The 23249-nt window shown below is 37.8% G+C and overlaps 1 protein-coding gene across 1 annotated transcript in view; it reads left to right on the forward strand.

Moving 5' to 3' along the window:
- The window catches only part of SLC9A9 (solute carrier family 9 member A9), a 232268-nt gene that overhangs the window by 61846 nt on the left and 147173 nt on the right, over nucleotides 1-23249 (forward strand). Inside the window, exon 7 of the mRNA XM_034439299.3 lies at nucleotides 5115-5220. Within this exon, the coding sequence (XP_034295190.1) occupies nucleotides 5115-5220 (106 nt within the window). The remainder of the gene's footprint in view (nucleotides 1-5114; nucleotides 5221-23249) is intronic.

The following is a 23249-nucleotide window of genomic DNA, read 5'->3' on the forward strand; positions in this document are numbered from 1 at the left end:
AGCCTGTTCTTCCACTAATATGTTCTCAATCATCCAATCCTCTATTTTCCTGAAGAAGTGTTTTGCATACATCCCACCTTTATAATCTATTTTACAGGTCTGTGATTTTTACAGTATTCCTTGCCCCCCCCCCTTTTTTTTTTTTAAATGGAAACTATGATGGAGAGTTGACATCCTGCTGGGATATAACCAGAATTTTCTATATATGTAAATAGCCCTGCCAGTAGTGGAGCACATCAGTCAATGAGTGACCTGGGGAGGGGGGTGTAGGAAGTAGGAAGTCTTCACCATATACCTTGCTGGGTTTCAGTGATGGAATAATTTGAATTCAATAGTTGACATTCCTGAATGATCCTGCTTGGAGTTGGCAAATAAGTTAGTATAAAAATCCTCCAAAAGTAAAGAAAGGATTGGATGCAAGAACCATGATTAGAATGCAGTACTGCAGGCTAACTCATTAATCACTCCAGGAGTTCGATTCTGAGTGGCTCATGGTTGACTCGGCCTTCTATCCTTCCAGTCAGTAAAATGAGGACCCAGATTGTTGGGGGTAATATATTGACTCTATAAAATGCTTAGGGAAGGCTGTAAAGCACTATGAACTGGTATATAAGTCGAAGTGCTATTACTATTCCTAACAGGAGATGGTTGCTTGCTTGTTAGGGGTTAACTGTTGACTTTTAGCTTTTTCATGAGCTTGGATGTAGTTGTATTGAAAAATGTGTACAATGCCTCTTCTCTCTTTTTCCCACAATGGTTAATTATATTCTGGAGCTTCTCTCTATTCTTTCTATACCTGAAGGACAACAAAGGACTATCATATTGGAAATTAGAATGTAGGGCTAAATGTAAAATAAAAGGACCAGTATTTAAAACAGAAGATGAAGAAAAAAGATGAAAAGTAAACCATTGTGGGAACTCTTTACAGCAATTGTTGCCTCACTGCCATCTAGGCTCTTCTTCCTAAAACATTATGACAATTTATATTAATCTGTTCTGGCATATTTGTAATAGGCAGAAAAATAGCTTGTTTATATAAATACTGAGAATGGGCATTGTTGCGGCTGAAAAGGAATGAAAGGTATTAAAATACCTTTAATACACCGTACAAAGCACGGTGCTTCATGCATAGTGCTTTGTATAAAACATATGTGAAGAAATAACAGAAGAGTTTTTGATATATTGACCGCACATTTCAATAAACAAAAGAAATTGCTGTTAAGAATTCCAAAATAAACAAGGGCAAAAGATGATGGATTAAAAGAGCAGGTGGCTGATGAAATATTCAACTTTTAGAATTTTTTTTCTGCCATAAATCATTTTTCAAAATTGTTGAGCTTTACAGCATTTTCACTAAATACACCATTTCTTTTTTGTATATATATTTTAAGTAAAATAAACAAACAACCTCATCATCAGCATTCACCCATGACTGTAGATAGTCAGATATCAAATTTATAGGAAAATGTTGAGTCATGGTTCCAACCTAGCTATGAAGGAATGTAGCATCTGGGGAAAGAGTGGGGAAGAGGGAATCTTTGCAATTGCACTCCAGCTTTCCAGGAAGGACAATATGTTTCAGAAAGAGGCCCAAAATAAGATTGTTCTGAACTATATGAAAGAAGGAGAAAAAGGTTCAGGGTAACCAGGCTGTTTTCTCCAAAGTTATCATTAGCTACAGATCACCTTCTCAACAACCTTCCCTCCCTTCAAAAGAAGAAGTTGGTATTGGGTCTAAGGATGGCCTCTTGAGGAGGAGGAGATGGCATGGACTCAACTGTGAGTCCCTTCCTTGGCTGATTTTAAGATCCAGAAGGGAGCTTAGATGTAATAAATAACTGGCTAAGCTGGCAGTGCAGTTAATCTTGTCCACTTCCTTTGGAGTTATTATTGTCCTACCTGCGTTCTGATGTAGATTTGAAAAAGATAGATAAGATATTACATTCTTGGGGTACTAAACTAAAAATATTTTACATAGTTTTCACTTTTTCCTCTTTGAAATACAAAGCTTAGAAAAAATATTTGTATCTGGGAAAGATTTGCTGAAGCAGAACTGTTTTAAAACCACATGAACCTTCTTACCATCATTTAGGCGGATGTTCAAAACACTCTTTTAATTTGGTGTTTCTATGGTTACAGTTGTACAGCAATAGTTTGTTCCTTTCTCAGAGTTATTGGGTTTTTTTTCAAGTCATATAAAATAGCTGAAAAATATTTGGTAAGTTGTAGAGGATGTAGGGGGGAAAAAAACAAATAGCTTGGCAATTAAAATGCTTTATTGATGTTTCCTTTCTTTAGTTAAACCTTGAGTGGGATGGCTGATTAGCAAAGCCAGGAATCTATAATTATGGTTTGACTGTTATTTTTAGTATGCAAGTTTTCAGTATGGCTGGGTCAGTTGGGAAGCTTTTTATTCCCATTAGTCACTGAATTGAGCATGTTAAGCATGACTGATTGTTCTCTCTCTCTCAACTGTAGATTAATAAATCAATCCCTCTATAAATTCCATTAATTTCAGTCATTATTAGTATCACTATTTGGTGCATGGCCATACTTTTCTTTTCCTTTTTATCCTCTTGGTCAGTGGTGGGTTGCTCCCAGTTCACCCTGGTTCGGGCAAACAGGTAGCGGCAGCAGCGGGAGGCTCCACCCACCCGCTCAGGCATCATCAAATCACTCTATGCATGTGCAGTAGCTCCGCAGGCTTGGAAAAGTGAGCACGCGCGCCTGTGCGCTATTGATAGCGAACTGGTAGTGCCGGGATTTGAAACCCACTACTGCTCTTGGTGTATATGACTATTGAAAGTATTGCAAGAAAACAATAGGAAGCATTTTCCAGGTTTCACCAAAAGAAATATCTTGCCTCTACAGCAGATGTCAGCAGTATGGGTCGCTCTGCATCCCTAGACATTTTCATGATCCCAAAAGGTACCTGCCCCATCTTACCTTTTTAAAATAATAATAATAATAATGAAGCAAATGAGGAAACCCAGGCAGGGCTTGTTCAACCCTTCCATGATTCATTCAGCCATTTATCCAAGCCTGAGGTGCAATTATGCCAAATCCACATTCACCTTTATACGTATCGTAGATGCCTAGACAGACAGGAGAGTTCATAATGAGTATTAAATCCAAACCTTAAGGGTAAGGGAAGAAGAAACTTATCTGGCCTTGCCAATACATTCTCTTCAGTGCTTCTCTTGGTGGTAGGAAAAAAACTCCCAATATCTGGAATCAATGGGCAGGGGCACAGCTGGAAAATGTTGCAAACTAGCAAAGCTGCAGACACAGACAGCATAGAACTTGACAAATACTATATTATTAATATAATTGTTTATTAAGTGACTGCACATTATTCAAAATGTGTGTAAAAACAGGATTTGTGCCTGGTACATAAAATAGATGATTACAACCACAATTAAGATCAGAAACTTTGTTGTTAAATGGTGTTGTCATTAAGCTTCACATGACCATACCCCATTAAGATCTTTTTTTGCTGTGGTCATTAAGCAAATCACCAATGTCACTAAGCAAGACATTGCATGATTATGATTTGCAACCACATTAGCTGGCTTCTAAGAAGCTAAGTCAATAGGAAAGCTGGCAAGGAAGGTTGCCAATCATGATCATGATCTGATGTTTCACTTAATGACCATGATGGTTTGTTTAACAATCATGATTAAAAAGATCATAAAATCAAGTCATGTGATGCCTTGCTTAATGAACATACCATTCAACAAATTTTCTGATCTCAAGTGTGATTGTAGTAAAGGACCTGTATTGAATCCTTTAAAAAAATGGTAAAGCGACAAAGGTGATACCAAAAGAGAAAAAAACTTGTGGGAGGATGATTTTGTTAAGAAGCAGGTTGCCAGAATTCTGACTGAAAGGACAGAGGAGGTAACTACCGCCACAAAGTCCTGCAGCTTTATGCTAGACAGAGTGCATGTGGAACATAGTTTTCATCAGTCACTGAGAAATGACAAATATTGTTTGTTGTGCATTTGTTAATTTAGAGAATGCATATCAGAAAGTGAGTTGTAGAACATTTTATCTAAATATGAAGTTGAATATTGGTTGGGGAATGTGATAATAGAATTTCTGATAGAAATAAAGTATGTGAGAATAAACAGGATGCTTAGTGAACAGTTCAACACTGAGCAACGAGTAGGACAAAGAAGCATGAAGTCCTCTTGATTGTTTAATATAATTATCGATAAATGTATAGGAGATGCTAGTGGTGACATTAGAGATGTGCAAGCTCTGAATCTGAATGAGTTGGAGCAAATATTGGAATATATGATGCAGTGTGGAATATGCAACAAAAAATCAATATATCCAAGATCAATGTAGTTGTGTTTGACAGGAAAATGGACTAAGCTGTTGCAAATAACAAAAATTAGAATAAGCCATTGAACTTGTATATCTTGGTAGAATGTTTATTAAAGATGAAAAAACAAGGATAGAGAAATTTTAAAGCATACAAATATTATTAGAAAAATAGTAGATTTCTACAAGCACAATAAAACAAGTGAAAAGATAGAAACAAAACATGGCCATTCATTGCTTCTGTTTTATCCAAATAAAAGTTGGATAAGTCACAAAGAACATAAACATACATTGAATACAAATGGGGAACTTAAGAGGTAGATATGATAAAACAAAAAGGGATATGGTCAAGAATTAATGAGTGCTGATTGAATATGGACTGAACAGTAGAAAAAGAATATGCTGACTTAGTTTGATTACATAGAATAAATGAGAATCAATTTGGAAAACAAATATAGGAAGTAATTGTGAATAGGTTACGAGGAAAGGGAAGATGGAAAAAATTATGGTCAGACAGAGTTGCTAAGATCTTCAGAAAGAAAAAAGTGAAATTTAAAAAATCAAAAGGAAATGTATAAAGACACAGGATAAACAACTATTGTTTGTAAAAATGAAAAACATAAAGAGGTTTAGTGAATTGTGTTGGTATAAACTAGATTTAACTGCATTTCTTTTTCCTGTCTGTAATTTTGTTTGCCTTAAAAAGGCATAGCATTATTGACATGTAATTCATTTATTCAAGAAAAATCTGAGCATAACATATTTTCTTTCTTTCTTTCTTTTAGTGACAGTCCTAGCTATTTTTCATGAGCTTCATGTTGATACAGATCTTTATACTCTCCTTTTTGGAGAAAGTGTCCTAAATGATGCTGTGGCTATAGTACTCACATAGTAAGTTCAAAGTCTCTTTTCTTAAAGTAAATCAATGATGGATGTTCCTTAGTGTTTGTGAATTATGCTTTTCTTATACATATAACAGAATAAATTTGAATTGTTGCTAAATGTTAGCATTCACTGTTTGGTGCATTTAAAGTAATACTTTTACTTTTATTCTTATTATCTCATTAAACATTTATCTAAGATAAATGAAGCTGCAATGATTCATAGTTGGCTGTGCAGTCAAATATCCACAAAGTACCTACAAAATAGAAGACATTGTTTTATTTTAAATCATAAGAAGGTGCATGCTGTTATGCCATTAGACAATTAAAGTAATTGTGAAATCCGCTGGTGAAATCTACCTCACCATGGAGGATCAGTAGATCAGAATGAATGGAGCTAAATAAAATATAATTGTTCCTGGTTGAATTTTATATTGTATACTTTGAAGAACATTCACACATTTTTAAACAAATTATTAAGCTTTTATACATAAAGTCATTCCTGATAGACATTATACCGTAGTTCACAGAGTGGGCTAAGTATAATATGGTTTATTGGGCTTTGCTTTAGTGTATTATCTGTCAATTTTTATTTTGTTTCTGTAAACAAACTGTGGGTAGAAGTCACGTATAATCTCAGCCATAACATGTATCTGTGTATGCTTGCACATGTTTTTTTAAAATATTTAAATAACAGTGTTACATGATTGCAACAGAAAATAAAAGTTTCGTGTTGACAGTTTTATTTGGTCTATGAATAAATGCTGACTGGAAGGTTATCTCCAGATATCTTGTTCTTATGAAATATTTTTCCCTTCCAAAGGACAGAGGGAAAAGATGGTGGCTATGTTAACATAATCACACAGATTACACATTTACATACTTGTATCACTTGTATCATGTTTTACATAAAATTATGAACGTATATAATTCACACCATTGGTGTGGTGATATCAGTTACACATATTTTGAAATCATTGTACCGTTTACCAGACACCTATGCTTCTATATATAGGGCATGTGAAGTATTGTTTCCACAGCGGCCAGGTTTTTATTGATAAAAGAAGAACAGAAAGATATGAGATCCCATATTTTTTGTTTCCCCTTCATTATAGTTTTTAAAAAGAATAATGAGCAGTACAATATTTGTTATAAATGGTAGGCAAGGTGGATTTCAATTCTGGTCTCCAAATAATTCTTTAAACATAGCAATATGCACTATTTTTCAATGAGTAATCTTGTATGAGTGAAATTAAAATAGGAGAGGGTTCATATCTGATTGTCCTTCTTGATGTCAAAGCTTCTGTGATCAGAGGCTTCTATTCACATTGAGAAGCGGGAGATCAAGATGGCTTTCATTATAGTCTTATGATTTATCTGATCTTTAGCTTTCTATATGTGTTGTAGCCTGCCGGCAGCCAGCAGAGCTGGCAGCAGAGTTGGACAGTGAGGAGGTTGGGGAGGAACTTGGGCGAGTCCTGGGGGCTGAGAAAAGCTCAGTCGAGGACTTTGCGTTGGAGGCAGAGAGGGAGTTAGACAGCAGCAAGGCAGAGGAACAACTGGAGCCCACTCCCAATGTGCGCATGCGCAGAGCTGCCAGAAGACAAGAACAACTCAGAAAGCAGGGTCGACTCGGGAGTAAAGTCATACCTTGGAGGTGATTGGCCTCTCCCAAAAGAAATAAAAGAGGAACGAACAAGGAGTGGGCTTTTGCAGGAAATAATTCGTTCATTCCGTGACTCTGAGAGACTCTGTGCCAAGTTTTGCTTTGTACTGTGGTTGGAAACAAGTTATATGGCAGCTTGCCAAACGAGATAAGGTGTGTTGAGAAATATTCCTTTGAAAAACTGTTTGGACAAACCTTGCTGACTGTGAATGAACGTAATTCACCATCATGAAAGAGGTTTTGCCAGGATCAATTCCTGCCTCCTGCTTGTTAAGGGAGCCTAGGTCAGAACAATATATTGACATATAAGTAATATTGTCTTAGTTCAGAAAAGTGATTCCATATATTCTTTCAATATATTAAGTTATAAACAGATTGCATTATATAATATTACATAAATTTCACTTGGTTCAACATTCCATTCCATTTCCATGGTCTTTTTAGGTAACTATAAGAATATTTTGAAAAAAGAATAAGTTTTCAAAACTGAAAATAGCATTTAAATGTTTCTATAAATGTAACTCAGAATTCACATATGCCTCCAGATGTCAAACATCTTTACTCAGATCTTTAGATATCCTCTAACTAGGTAAACCATCAATATAATTAACACATTTAAACACTTTAAAAGCTTTTCATTTCTTAAGAAAGGTCAGAATAAAATGTCATTCTCTAATGCTGCAGTTCAAGGACCATAAAAAAATAAGACCACTGCAGTAGAAGGTACAAAATACTCCTAAAAAATGGTCTGTCACACATTTAGAATATTTTATATCCCAATATTCTTTATTTTTTTCAACATTTATCATAAACACTCAAATTAATAATACTTCTAGATTAATTCTTTTGCCACATGTACCAATCTAAGTGTGATGAAACTATAGTGTGACGTAACTGCCAAAAAATAACACCAGCCTCATGAAGTTTTAGACTACATCAGTGGAAAAATGTTTTTCAAATCAAAGGAAACAGTCATTTCATTTTATTCTGTTTTGATCAGTTCCAATTTGAATATTGAGTATTGTTTTGGCCATCATATTTCAACAAATTACCAAAACTGGAACAACATCATAAAATCAATATAAGACTAGAAACTAAACCTTGGATGATAAGTTCAAAGAGCATACTAAACTTAGCTCTGAAAAATAATACTGAGGAGGGATATGATAGCATTCTTCAAGGAAGTAAAACTATAGCATACATTTTTTAAAAATCTGTTCTCACTTGTTCCATGGTACAGGGTTTATAATAATGTACTTAAGTTATAGGAAAGCATATATGGTTCCTACCATTGAATGGTAGAAAAAGATTAGTAGTAAAAGAGGCTTGACAATTATCAAGGCAGGTGAGGGGCTTCCATTACTGAATTGCTTAAGTAGAGGCTAAATAAATATGTCTCATCTTTACAAGATACATTCATTGGGATTTCTTCCCTGAGCTTCAGGTTGCAGTCAGTGATTTAACTGGCCCTTCCGTGATTCTGTGCATGGAAGATTGGAAAGAATTGATAATATCTTGTATCAAAATATGATTGTGCTCAAAATATGATTATTTGAATAATCTGGGCAATTCTTAAAAATCTATTATAGCCAGTTCTCCTCATAAATAATTTGCAACAGATTTTTGTGTGAATTTCACAAATCCAAAACCACTTGAAGTAATATGAAAAACTGGTTGTTGTTTTTCCTTTTCTTTTCTGTTGGTGGTCTGGTCAAATATGAATCCCCTTATATTGATTTAAGAAACCTAGAAAGTTCAACAACACAATATGTTTCCAGAGAAATGGCATGTGGTAGTTTATATAGGATACACGTAACTGATCTGTAAGAATTCTGGAAGCAAAATTTCCAGTTGCTAACAGGTTTTTGGCCTAAAATACTACCATTTTCACTATTCTGCATGAGCCTTTAAATTAACATTTAGTCTGGAGTTTTGGATTTGGCTGAACAGAGAATAATCTGGACCAAAATTATGAATGTATAATGTCAAACAGATTCCATTTAAACCAACCAGAAACCCAATCTGGAAGTGGAATGGAGTCAACTGACATGCATGTTGTTTCCAATCACAAGAAATAAGATCCAATTGGTACAGAGTTTAAGGCACCAGATTAGAGGGAGACAGAGAGACTGTGAGTTCTAGTCCAGCCTTATGAAGCCAGATGGGTGACTGTGTCTCCTCCAACCCTAAGAAACCCCAGGAAGAAGACAATAACAAAACAATTGTAAAAATTTTGCCAACAAAGCTGTAAGGATAATTCAGGCAGTTTTCAGGAGTTAACACACACACACACACACACACACACACACACAGAGAGAGAGAGAGAGAGAGAGAGAGAGAGAGAGAGAGAGAGAGAGAGAGAGAGAGGATATAGTTTATAAGCCAGAGCTCCTAGAGATTTTCCCAGAATTATAGAAATATTTGTCCTCTGCAACATCCTACCAGTGATATAATCTATCATGAAAAATTTATGTAAATTTCTGTTCTCTCTATTATACTGCTTCCTATGTGAGATACTACTTGGTAAGGTGCCAGGAGCTTCATATCATTGCCTTGAATTTACTTATATTATACCTATCCTACTAGAAGGGATATGGACTAATTATCCAATCAGAGTATTTACAATAAACTAGGTTACACTAAGAAAGAGGATATATAATGCACAGTGCAATCCATTTGAAGTGCTCATTCATATGGAAATATTGGCCTAAGAGTTAAGCCAGTTTTTCACGCAGGAAAACGCACACATTCTGTCTAGCTGAACTTTGGGATAATTTATCCTCACAATATGGCAAACATTTCTTCAAAATTTTAATAAAAGCTTACTTTATAAATCTTAGTATGTTTTATAAGCTAAACCTATGCAACCAGTAGGCTACACTGTTGAATTAAGTGGGTTAGTGAATTAAGTCTGTATGTTGTACATTTGTTATCATAAAGATTTGGTATAGCTTTGTGTTATGTACGGATTGCCTAGAATCTACATAAGGTTTCATGCTCACCATGGATTGGCTAGAATCTACATAAAGTTTCACGCTCATCACTGATTGGCTGTCCGGACCGTGGGAGATTTAACCTGCTGTCATTGGCCGGCTGGTCTGCCTGGGGCTTATTAAAAAGCTCCAGCAGCCCAGCCGGCAGAGTGCAGTCACATTTTGCTGGAAATAAAAAGGTGCTGAATTTACTAACGACTCTCGCCTGCTGCCTTGCACCGATCTAACACTGGCGACGAAGGACAAAAGGAACCTGAAAACCTCCTCATGAACCATGCACTGTCTTGAAACAAGGACCTCCGACCACCTGCACGAATGGCATCGCAAGTATCACCAGCCCCAGCGTTCTTCGACCTGCAGACGGAAGAATGGCACACATACATGGGCTGTTTCAGAATGTTCCTGGAGGCCAACGATTATCAGGACAGGTCGGACAACAGGAAGCGAGCGTTATTCCTGATCTACTGCGGCACCAAGATCTACAAAATGGCACAGACACTGATCGCCCCAGCAGATGTGGAGACTGTCGCCTGGGCCACCCTGCAACATGCCCTGGAAGACCACTACGCACCATCTGCCGCCCCCATGGTCAGCCGAAATGAGTTTTACCAATGGCGCCAATGAGAGGGAGAAAACGTCAATGATTTTGTGGCTAGCCTCTGGGAGATAGCTACCAGGTACAAGTTCATAAATCCCGAAGAAATGATGAAGGACCGGATCATCCTGGGGATGAGAGACCTCGCTCTACAAAAGAAACTATTGATAAGGAGAGAGGTCTCATTCAAGGACATTGTCGAGGAGGCCAGGGCTGCAGAATCATCAGACAACTCGGCGGCAAATGTAAGGAAGACCAGCGGGGTGCACCAGACATACCGGGAGCCCGACTGGTCAACCGAAGTCCCTGAGTACGATGATGACTGGGACAATACAGACGACACCATCCACCGCATGTACCCAGAAAAGCAGCAGAACCCCAGAGACACAGAGAGCAGGCAGCCATGTTGCCTGGGCTGCATGGGTTTCCACACAAGGGCGGCTTGCTGTTTCTGGGATGCAACATGCCCCCGATGCCAAAGAAATGGCCACAGTGCTGAAGCCTGCAAAGCGCCCTAACCCATTCCCTTCCAGACAAAGCCTGTAGCCCCGTCAGGAAGACCAGGGAACCGTAGAGCCAGCCAACAATGGAGCAGATGAAGAAAGGACCAATATCAAGCTCCCAGAGAAATCCATCACACAACCGTGGGACACACAGATGCATATGAGCAGGAGAAATACCACGCAGTTGTGACCATTGAAGGGGAACCATGCAAAATGAAGCTGGACACAGGGTCATATTTTACAATAGTATCCTGGCAAACAATCAAGAAGTTGAACGCAGCCACAAGCCGGAAGTTCCTGAAGCCGCCAAATGTCCGCCTGAATGACTATCAAGGGAACCGGATAGAGGTACTAGGCAGAATGGAGGTCAAAGTAACGTTCCACGAGTTCCAGGGCCGGCTGCCACTCACGGTCGTTGGCAGCCACTGGCCATCACTGCTGGGAGGAGAATGGTTCAAACCCCTGGCCTGGGGGAGGAGAAGAACCTGGGGAAGGAGTTCAAGAGTTACCACAGCAAGCAAACCAAACTGTCAACCATTAAGGTTTGCTGTGGGGAGAAAGGGTTGTCGTTCCCCAAAAGCTTCGGAGGCACACCATGGACGCCCTGCATGTGGAACACCCTGGGATCGTGAGGATGAAGGCGTTAGCCCGGACCTACATCTGGTGGCCCCAGATGGACAAGGACATTACCGAGTGGGTGGCCACCTGCAAACCTTCCCAGGGGACATGACCAGTGCCACCATGGGCACCCACTCATGAATGGGAAGCGGCCAAGGGGCCCTGCTCCTGCATACATATTGACTTTGCAGGGCCAGTAGGAGGACAGACGTTCCTGATTGTCATGGACGCATACTCCAAGTGGCTAGAAGTGATCATCATGCAGACAACCATGACAGAAGCCACCATCCGAGCTCTCTGATGGCTGTTTGCCACCCACGGTCTACCCGACATCCTGGTTTCTGATAACGGCCCACAACTGACAGCCAAGACCATGGAGGCATTCCTCGCAGAGCAACAGATCCAGCACGTACTCATCTCTCCCTTCCACCCAGCAACAACAGGCAGGCCGAGCAAATGGTGAGACTAACCAAGGAAACCCTCACCCGAATGGGCCCAGGGAATTGGCAGGAAAAAGTCAACCAATTCCTCCTCGCTCAACACATCACCCCCCATGCAACCACCAACAAGAACCCAGCGGAGTTGCTGATGGGAAGAAGGCTGAGGTCGCAACTTGACCGATACCACCCGGACTACCTTCCTGAGACCCCCCCTGGACTCCGCACCGCCCACGCGGGCATTCAACATACAGGACCGGGTATTCGCACACAACTATGTGGGGTACCCGACCTGGCTGGCGGGCCGAGTCGTGGCTGTCACTGGCCCCAAGTCATATCGCATTGACCTGGAGGACGGGCGGATCTGGAGGAGGCATATCGACCAACTCAGACACTGCCTGAGGGACACCAAGCTGAGGAACCAGGGCAACTGGACTGCGACCAGAGGACCAGAACAACAATCGCAGAACCTGAGGTCTCCACGCCGAAGAGCACTCTCAATCACCGGCCAGGAAGCAGACAAGCAGGAACCAGGCCTACCCAGTGGCCCAACAGGGGGACTACTCGCCAACCAAAGCCGCAACCATTTCTGTGGGATCGAGGGCATCCAGCGGAAAGCGACAGTCTCGGAAGCTGAAGGAACCAGGACAGAACTCGACTCACGGGTCAAGGAGCTCCAGAAGATTCCTTCCCAGGCAGCCGGAAGAACACCAGACTCGACCGCTGCAGCCAAGATCCTGGGACAAGTGAACTGCACAGGTCCAGTAGAAAGCCGGCGCGCCCCGCCTACCTAGAGTCACATATGTAGGCAGGGGATTGGACACCTTTAATTCTAGGAGGGGAGGGCTGTTATGTACGGATTGGCTAGAATCTACATAAGGTTTCATGCTCACCACTGATTGGCTGTCCGGGCCATGGGAGATTTAACCTGCTGTCATTGGCTGGCTGGTCTGCCTGGAGCTCCTTAAAAGGCGAGCTCCGGCAGCCCAGCCGGCAGAGTGCAGTCACATTTTGCTGGAAATAAAAAAGTGCTGAATTCACTAACGACTCTCGCCTGCTGCCTTGCGCCAATCTAACACTTTGCTTTTGAAAAATATTGAGATCTTAAAGCATTTTCAATGATCTTTGATGTTATGGTTTTTGCAAATATGATCTCCTGCACAAAGACTTTTATCATTGCACTACTTTTTTTTAATTCAGTTCTGTCCAGTTATCAAAGACTGCTTAAACAAATCCCTGCAGTTTTCTTGGCAAAGTTTTTCAAAAGTGGTTTGCCACTGCCTCCACCCTAGGCCTGACAGAAAGTTACTGGCTCAAGATCATCTAGCTGACTTTAGGTTTAAGGTGGGACTAGAACCTATGATTTCCCAGTTTCTAGCCGGATGCCTTAACCCAGGGCTAAAATCCAGCAGGTTCTGACAGGTTCTGGAGAACCAGTAGCGGAAATTTTGAGTAGTTCAGAGAACCGACAAATATCACCTCTGGCTTGCCCCAGAGTAAGGAGGGAATTGAGATTTTGCAATATCCTTCCCCCAGCAGTGGGGACGGAATAAAGATTTTGCAGTATCCTTTCCCTGCCATGCCTACCAAGCCGCGCCCACCAAGCCACCCCATGCCCACCAACCCACGCCCACAGAACCGGTAGTAAAAAAATTTGAATTTCACCACTGCCTCAACCACTACATCAAATTGATTCATTTTACACCATACTTTTTCACCACTAGTGACAGTTTAAATAGTGTCCTCTCTTAAATGGCCCAAACTATCTGTTCTATTACTAGCATAAATTTTCATTTAAACAATACAGTTTAGAAAATCAAAGTCTCAGTCTCTCTCTCTCTCTCTCTCTCTCTCTCTCTCTCTCTCTCTCTCTCTCTCTCTCTCTCTCTCTCTCTCTCTCTCTCTCCAAATTTACATGCTTCAGTTTGGGAAAGCAGTTTTTCTCCAAAGTCATTATTTTTAAAAATAACAGTTAATGTGTAGCAGTTCCATAATAGAAAATATGTAAAATTAAAATGTATAAAAGGCAAAACTATATGAATCAAGTACAAATTCTTGTGATTCATATCTTTTAAAGTGCATCTTAACTGAAATTGTTGCTGAAAATCTAACTTGGTATTTCAATAACAAAAACTTAAAAGATTTACCACTGAGCCTTAGTCCTCCTCTCTTAAATAATGGATTTTATCTGATCAGATGCTCAAATCAATCAAGATTTTTAGTTTGTTTTATATTTATTAATTAATTTTAACAAAACAAAACAATTGTTACTTAAGACCTGCTGTGGAAATGCTCAAATGAGTTTTGAAAAAAGAAAAAGAAAGAAATGAATTTGCTGTCTACTTAAAACAAATATTCCTTTGTATATATCTTTAAAGCATGACAATTTAAAGTTTGAAATAAGATCATCCAATTCAGCAGGAATGTTGCTACATAATTATCAATAGAATAAAAGTGTTACTTCTTTTGTCAGGTTATAATTCCAAGTCATATTTTAATGTCATAGATGTAATTTTTGTTATAGATTTTCCCTTTACAAATAGACTTAAATGCTTCATGCTTTTATTCCCATTTCTGTAAAATGGTAATTTTCCTACATTCTGCTTCTAACCTACTGATAAAAAAGGAAGTTGTCAAATTAAAGGACCTTGTAGAATTCTTCACAAACTCACTCAATAACCTTTATATCAAGTGGGTGCATTTAAATAGCAAAGATTTATATAGAAGCTAAAACTAACCTCCAGCTGAGAATTTGAAATCAGAATGTATTCTTTCAACTTCTTGCCAATCAAGTGCCAGTATAAATATTCCAAAGCTAAAACTAAATGGACAGTGTTTTGATGGTGATTACAGCTAGTGCTTCTAAAAAGTATATAGGGTCAGCAGGGAAGTTTCAGAAGTGTAGGTGCTTTGCAAATTCAGAAGGATCCAAATCTGAGGAATAAAATTTTCTTTTCAAGTGGACCTGATTATCAGAGGATCTCCACTGGACAAGCCATTTTTAATTTGATTTTCTTCATTGGTCACCACTCCTGATTTTGTACAATATCATCCATGGATTATTTGGTTACCCAACAAACTGTGTGTAAATATTCAAATGTTGTGATCCTGTAGGATTCCTTTATTGCAAAATAAATAATGTATAAGAAAGGGTTTCTAAAAATATGGGAGATTTTGATTTAATGGGGGATTCGAACAGCAGAACAGGGAGTAATGTTTTCCAGTGTTTTCCCTGAAGTACCATATCTATCAACAACCTCCCTGGAGCTACAGAGAGGAAAGAGAATGCGTGAAAATTATCTTTCTTCTTAGTGTACTGACAAAAGAACAACACTGTTATTTATCTAAAAACATCATTTTCCTTAAAACACAAATTTAAGAACCTCTAAAAGCTAATGAAACCAAAACCATTTTTCTTAAAGATAAAACCATTTTATGCAATCTTTGATTCCTTGTGGAGCAGGTTTTCTTGTTAAGAAGATAAAGAAGAATGTTACATTTGTCTATTCTCTCCTATTTCTTTCTATGCTGCAAATCCAATATTTCTTCAGAAAGCTACATAGCCTCATTCATACATCCAACATTTCACAATGCTTTTTTCCTTCTTTTTCCTTTGATGATATTTCTGTAAGTTATGTCCAGTGAGTTCATTCTCTTAGAATCTCATTCAGTAACACTTTTTGATGGCTGGACCTCACCACAAATCAAATAGATTGTGTTAATTATATTACACAAAGTGACGGATTGAGAGAGAAGCTAACTACAGCAAGTTTTTTCTCTGATATTGTAATTTATTTGCTTCTCAATTTTCAAATTCTTCTAGTAATTTATGAGCAACAATTTAAAATATTTTTTAAAATAGTAACATAAATAATGAGAGAGAAAGAGAGAGAGAGATGAAACACAGAAGAGATCTGGGGGTGGAAAGCAAGGTCAATTGTGCATTGAACTAGTCAAACAATAATCACTGATTGTTTGGTACAATCAGTAAATGTCCTGCTGTTTCCCTATATAGAAACAGATGATATGTAATAACATGCCACAATGGTAACAAATGATATGGACAATGCAATACTAACTTAAATAATGTTTCTTTGTAGTAAGACAGATTTGTATAATGATATGGTAGTTACTTGGAAGGGTTCTTAGTCTTTCCATTACAAGGCAATTCACATTTCCTTGCTCCTTATTCTGGAGACTTTTGTCTTATATAAACTGAAGAGTAGTAAACTTTCAAACAATTATCATTATTTTGCATTTTTAAAATATGAGACAAAAGATAGATACAGATGTTGATTACACATATAGTTAGGGCTAAATTATTAATGCTGCCATGAGCAAGAACAAAAGGATGCAATTCATATACATTATACAAGCTAGGATCATTTTGCTGCTTATCTATGTTTAAGCTCAGTGGCTTAAAAGAGAAGGTCTATACTCTGGTGGTTCAACTCCTACCACTGCATGACAGAGTGAGCTCCCATCATTTGATTTGGCTCCTGCCAACCTAGCTGTTTGAAAGTATGTAAATGCAAGTAGATAAATAAGTACCACTTTGGGAGGAGGGTAACAGCATTCCGTGTTTTGCCATACATTTTGCACTGCAGCATAATGTCATGCTGGCCACATGATCATGGAAACATCTTTTTTTTTTAATAATTTTTTATTACTTTAACATTACAAACAACATATACAATATTTCACCCATGGAAACATCTTTGGACAGTGCTGGCTCAATGGCTTAAAGAAACGGAGATGAGCATCCCTTAAAATTGGCTACAATTAGCAGAGTAAAATCGTCAGGAAATCCTTTACCTTTTTTTCTCCTGTGTTCAAAAACTTATTTACCTTTCATAATAGCTACAGAACCTTTTTTCATAATGTATCTGTTAATATTATTAACGAAAAACAGTTCCACCAACTTGCAAGTGTCTAAAATTGTGATTGTAACAGCATTATCTCAAGAATATAATAACCCCAAAAGTTAGGCTGATAAGAAAATCATATATTGCTTCCTTTCTCTGTTAGATGATCACATCATCATAAATGAGTAAGAGAATTTTAATATAGCAGTTGAGGAATTCTACAATAATGATATTTTAATCATGCAGTATTACTGCATTCTGTGAATTTTCCCTAATTTCTAATTTTGGACAGGAACAGTCCTTTATCTTATGGTGGCTCAGGGCAGGGGTGAAATCCAGCAGGTTCTAACAGGTTCTGGAGAACCTGTAGTGGAAATTTTGAGCAGTTTGGAGAACTGGCAAATACCATCTTTGGCTGGCCCCAGAGTGGGATGGGAATGGAGATTTTGGAATATACTTCCCCCAGGAGTGGGGAGGGAATGGGGATTTTGCAGTGTCCTTCCCCTGGACTGGGGTGGGAATGGAAATTTTGCAATATCCTCTAAATGATTCCATGGTGTACATTCAATCAGGTATGAAAGGTGTGTTTCCCATAAAAGAAAGATCAATTGATACCCAATCTGGATTCCAAAGATTTAGTCTAGAATTATAGAATCATTTAGTGACTAGATCTGTGATGGCGAACCTATGGCACGTGTGCCAGAGGCAGCACGCAGCACCCACTCTGAGGTCACGCAAGCCATCGTCCCAGTTCAGCTCCATTCCACCCGCACATGCACCTCCCGGTCTTTAGGTCTCGGCCATGCATGTGCGGGGGTGGGGGAAATGTGGGGGGCCACGTACGCATGTGCAGGAGGGTGGGATGCATGCAACGGGGCCACACGTGCATTGCATTTTGGGGGATTGGACGCATGTGCGCACATTCACATGCATGCACACACACTTTGGGCACTGAGTCCGGAAAAGGTTAGCCATCACTGGACTAGATCATCAGGATACATTCAAGATAAGCATGAAGTAGTGCTTTCTAATTTGTTCAAATTGCTATGATGTTCATGAAATTAAGTAGTTTCATTGTAAATGTCTATGGAGATTCTCAGTCATCCAGGTCATGGTTGTTTCAAAGGTGTTTTTTTTTCCAAGAGGCAACTGGACTTTCTGGTTTTTCTTTGAAGACATTTCGCTTCTCATCCAAGAAGCTTCTTCAGCTCTGCTCTTCAGCTCTGCAGAGAGCTGGAGGAGCTTCTTAGATGAGAAGCAAAACGTCTCCAAAGAAAACCAGAAAGTCCAACTGCCTCTTGCGAAAAAAACACCACCCTTGGGATAGTTTCATAGTAGCTAAATAAATTAATGGAGTAAATTCCAAGATTAGAAGCAAAGTGCTTCTAATATCAGTTATTCTCCAAGAACACCAGGCTATTATCTGTTACTTATCTAATACCATCATGGCATTTTGCGGATTCCCCATAGATATTTGCCATTGTGGAAAAAACATGCTGGGCTAATAATTCTTTACTTATTTCTAGTGTGTTTTGAGAAAGAGAAGGCTATGGAAAAGGCAACAAAAAAGATAATGGTGACAGGTTTAAAAATATCAGCTAAGATAAAAGAGCAGAATAATTTTTGTCTATGGTTAATGTAGCAATATGAGCCACATTTGGACTATAACTAAACTTAAGACTTTTGAATCATGTTATTTATTTTTATGAAAATATACAAATATAACAGTCTATAATTTTACATTCAACTTGTGATCTCAACTAAATGAGCGTATTTCACTTCCAAGTTTGACATTTCAAAAATACTATCAAACAATTTCATTTATGTATGTTTTGGGTCAAGGGAGGGATCAGCCCTTCTACAAAGAGTAGGTCAGAAAATATGACCACGTAAATTACTGGAATTCTATGATATTGTTATATGATACAATTACATAATTTTACAATTATATTCTATCACTCCCTTCTAGTGTAAGTATCAAAAATAAAATGGAAGTCTCATGTTATTGTCCTTATCTTCTCCTGTCCATCTGGACTAAATTGAAATTTAGATAATTTATTGAATTCCTTCTTTAAAGCTTTTTCTATTTTCATATGGGAGGACAAAGTATTCAGTCAAGTTTAAATCTGTTCTCTAAGTTATTATGTAGCCATATTTGTTGGGCCATTATTGGTGGCTGTGCAAAATTAATTTCTAAACTATCATTACACTATAGCTTAATTATGTTAAACTTTATGGATAGATCAAATTACAACTCAAAATACAATCTAAATGCAAGCCATATGTTACTGGATTACTTGCTTGTTAAATAAAGATGGATTTCAGTGAGTCTTATCACAGAGTTTGTCCTCAGGGTTCTATGAAAATATAATTTACCTTGAGTCAACCAGAATGTATACAGTTGCCGTGACTTACTGAATTAAATCAAAGCATGGGTCTATATTCACACATAGAAGGACAAAAATGAAATTGTAGATTTGAGAATTAGGAATGCTACTTTGTAAGGCTTATGGTTTACCTCAAAAAGTCAATTATTTAGCAATGTTTTAGTACCACAAATCATGTTGGCATCAAAGTTTTCTTCTTTTAAAGCTTTCTGCTGAGAGTGCTGGTTTAACAGGTTATTTGCAAATAGGATCCCCTTTTCCCCATTTCTTCTCTTGTGTTCATGTATTTTCACACTTTGTTTTGCTCCTCCAAATAACCTTTCTTTCATAATTTGGAAGTCTTTCTAAGACTAAGGTAATTTTATGTGGAATTAACTGTACTGCACATTACTTTTGGCCAATAGAAAATTGATGGATTTTATACTAGTTTAAGTAGTCTTCCCCAGTGAGCCCTTTAATAATAGTTCCTAGAATTAATATTCACAAAGGCTTGCTATTCTTTTTGACTGAAGAGATTGCACATGCATAAATATACAGTTTTTGGTCTTTATTCATTGTTCTTCCACCAATATCATATTGATGCAGTGTCTTAATGGGGCCAGTGAGGAAAATACACAGTAAAGGACTGTAAATCTCTGTTTACAACTAGGTCTGATAAGTTGCTGGATACTTCCAAAACCCAAACAGTCAGAGAGCATCTATTTAATAGGAGAGAATATATATAACTCAAAGTTGAACTATGGAGTCCTTGGTGATGTTTGAGCTCATTTCATTTGAGGTGGTTTGTTTGAAAACATTTCATTCCCCAACTAGATAGCATCATTGGGGTAAGTGTGGAGTTTGCTCCCTGTTTATATACAGTACAGATAGTCCTTGGGTAGTGATCAAAATTGGGACCAGAATTAATAGATATTATGTTTTGCGATTGCAAATCTATAGAAAGGAAAGATAAAATAATCCAACTCCTTAGGTGTTTTTAAAAAATTATGTCAGAGTAAACATTGATTTAGGAAAAAAATGATTTCCTTTATTGCTTATACCATGTCATGAACCAGGGTTAACAATGCTGCCTGCAAAATCAAAATCTAACTGTCCAATGAATACTGCAGTCAACCTAGTAGATCCTATTAGTTTTATATTTCCTAAATTAGTTGAATTCTCTTTTAAAATGTGTTCATATTGGTAAGTAAATATTGTCAGAGTGAAATACAAAGACATGTTTCCTTTCCTCTGTCCTTAATCCTCAGATGTTGGCTTAATCAATGATAGACTATGGTGAAATAAAAATATTGCTTGACCATTTTCTTAAATCACCTTCTCATCACGTACATTCAACATATTGCAGCCTTTCCTTACAAGGGAGGTATTCTTGGTTCTGAATCATTTTAATTTCTGCAGTTATAAGTAATGAAAAGTATTTAATGATTTGAAGAACTGAATAAAAATACAGCAAAGATATTTGGCGTAATATTTCAGAAGGATAATTTGCAAGAGGCAGTAAAGCATCCACCCCATTTTAATTGCTGACTTATGCTTTGAATCTGAATATCCATCACAAATATATTGCCCTCCATTCTGCTATTTTGCTATTATATAGAGGCCAAATCAGGCATCCATTTTTTCATTCATGCTAGAAATAAGAACATAATCTACATTCTTGTGATAGCAGCTGGTTTTTATGTCTTCAGTTCAACACTTCAGGAAAAAAAATGAATTGCCATGGCAACAGCTGCAACCATATATTATAGAACTGAAGAAGTGGAACTAACATTCATGAAGGCAGGAAGACTGTTAGAATAGTACATCATGCAGGCAATGCCAATCATTTTGAATAAAATAGTCTGGTTTCTTTACTAAGAACAAATATCTTTTAACTTTATATATAGCTGACCAAATATAGGGTGGTTTAATAACCTTAGGCCCATTTTTCCATCTCAGCACCATCTTGTCAGTTATTCTTTGACAAACAAGTTTCAACATTGGTATGTCTATATGTTATATGTGTACACATACAAAAAGACAAGATAAAGTGAGCAACTCTGCACGCAATTTTGCTATCTTGCTCCACTTTTCATGTCTATTTGCAATGACATCGATCATCATCATGACAGTTCTTAGTGAGTTGTGACCTGGGTTGGCTTTTCTTCCTGTTATGACTGTATTAGCTACAAAATAAAATTCTGGGTTTGTCTTTGGCATCTTGGGTAACAAAATCTTTCCACTCTGCATGTAAAAGGAAAAGGGCTATAAAGGTTTTAGAATGGATGCAAGATAAAATGTATAATAATAATAATAATAGTAACCAAAAGGTTGTATTATGCAGATAGAGTTGCTCATACCCTCTCATCCTGTCTTTCTAACTTCTGCACATTCAGCCATGAGATCAAACTAGCAGTTATTAATTCATATATGCTTTAATGCTGATCCAATCCCTAATTAAACAAGGTTTTTCATTGCTAAACAAGGTGACTATTAAATGAGTCATACCTTTTTGTCATGGTTATTGTGGTTGTTAAGTGAGTTAAGTGGTTGTTAAGTGAGTTGAGCAAATCCAACTTCCGCCATTGACTTTGCTTGTCAGAAGTCAACTGGGAAGGTTATAAAATGGTGATCACATGACTCCAGGACACAGCAACTGTTGTAAGTACATGCCAGTTGCCAAGCACTTGGATTTTGATCATTTGATCATGGGGATGCTGTGACAGTCCTAAGTACAAGGACTGGTTGTAAGTCACTTTTTCCAGTGCAATTGTAACTTCAAACAGCTATCTGTATTTGCAGGGTTTCAGATGTCTATGTACCTTTTAAAAATAAGATATTTGTCTGCACATTCAAAGACCAGATGCCTGGAAAACAAATCATGTCTTAAGAATTTATGTCACTCTATGTTCTTGGCTCAACTAGGCATGGGTATGATGTTATAGATGTTGGTAATCATTTCTATTTAAAACCTTCAACAAAAGCAGACAGAAAGATGTTTAAGCAGGATTTTTGCTTCACAAGAGAAAAAACTATTTATGCCTACCCATCATGATTCAGAACAAAGTCAACTCTCTTGAACTACAGTTAACCCCAGCAGGAACACTTTCACTGCCATATTTCTTCAGTAAAATACAACCTACAATGAAAATAAACTGCCTTGGCCTTTGGCAACTTTACAAGATGCTGTAATAATAGCTCTTAAAGAATGTGATGCAAGAATCCTAGGTAGTAAATGAGATGGGATGTAAATCATAATATTATATTATTCTGGGATACTACATAGGAGCCTTGGTGGCACAGCGGACTAAAGTGCTGTTAAGTAGCACTTAGCTGCCAGCTGCCTGCAATTACTGCAAATTCAAATCTCACCAGGCTCAAGGTTGACTCAGCCTTCCATCCTTCCGAGGTAGGTAAAATGAGGACCCGTATTGTGGGGGCCATAAGCTGACTTTGTATAAAAAGAACACCACTTGGGGGGGCTGAAAGCCCTACTAAGCAGGTATATACAAAAGTATGAAGGCTATTGCTTAACACATTGTAAGCCGCCCTGAGTCTCCGGAGAAGGGCGGCATATAAATCAAACCAATAAGCAATAAATAAATACAAGTAACATGGGTAACGATAATAAGGGACCATTTTACAAATGTCCACTACTTTAGGATGATAAACACTTAAGTTATAAATCTATTATAACATTAGAGAACTCTGTTTCTTCTTCTGTTGCTTGAACTATGCATTTAAATTTCAATTAGTTTTTTCCTTGAGTTTAGGTTTCAATATATATATATAGAGAGAGAGAGAGAGAGAGAGGGAGAGAAACTAAATTGTTGGTTTGCTTTGGTTGGAAATCAAACTTCTAAAGTGGAACACAATGTCATGTTAAAATGTATCGATTTCATTACAGTTACTCAATTTTGAAACATTGATTGTCTCCGAATTATCTGTGGCTGCGTAACAACCTTTTAGCTCCCCACAAGCATCCTCCTTCTCTAA

The sequence above is a fragment of the Pantherophis guttatus genome, chromosome 6, assembly GCF_059756535.1.
Source record: "Pantherophis guttatus breed Tessera chromosome 6, ASM5975653v1, whole genome shotgun sequence".
In the NCBI taxonomy this organism is placed as follows: domain Eukaryota; kingdom Metazoa; phylum Chordata; class Lepidosauria; order Squamata; family Colubridae; genus Pantherophis; species Pantherophis guttatus.